This window comes from Penaeus monodon, chromosome 15, assembly GCF_015228065.2.
Source record: "Penaeus monodon isolate SGIC_2016 chromosome 15, NSTDA_Pmon_1, whole genome shotgun sequence".
Classification (NCBI taxonomy): domain Eukaryota; kingdom Metazoa; phylum Arthropoda; class Malacostraca; order Decapoda; family Penaeidae; genus Penaeus; species Penaeus monodon.
In genome coordinates, this window is record NC_051400.1 from 47,831,897 (window position 1) to 47,832,158 (window position 262).

General features: G+C 62.6%; 1 protein-coding gene across 1 annotated transcript in view; it reads left to right on the forward strand.

Annotated features, from left to right (window-relative positions):
• LOC119582387 overlaps positions 1-262 on the forward strand; it is a gene marked incomplete at its 3' end in the record, with an annotated part of 2,311 nt that overhangs the window by 1,171 nt on the left and 878 nt on the right. The window contains 1 exon segment of the mRNA XM_037930600.1: positions 20-193. Within this exon segment, the coding sequence (XP_037786528.1) occupies positions 20-193 (174 nt within the window).

The following is a 262-nucleotide window of genomic DNA, read 5'->3' on the forward strand; positions in this document are numbered from 1 at the left end:
CGGTCTGTCTCCCCTGCAGGTCACTGCCGCCGCCGTTGCGAGGTGATCCCCTCGTGCCACTCGGTGTCCATAGTGCCACGGGGCGCAGGGAGGGTGGAGTGCCGCACCTCCAGCAGGCCAGGCACCCTGAGCCAATGGTCGGACCGCCCTGCCCTCCTGCAGACCTCGGGCGCCACGCACATCCTCCAGACAGGTGAGCTCAGGTCGGCTTAGCCTGCGTGCATGTGAAACAAAATTTTGATATAGCTGAATATGTGAGAAA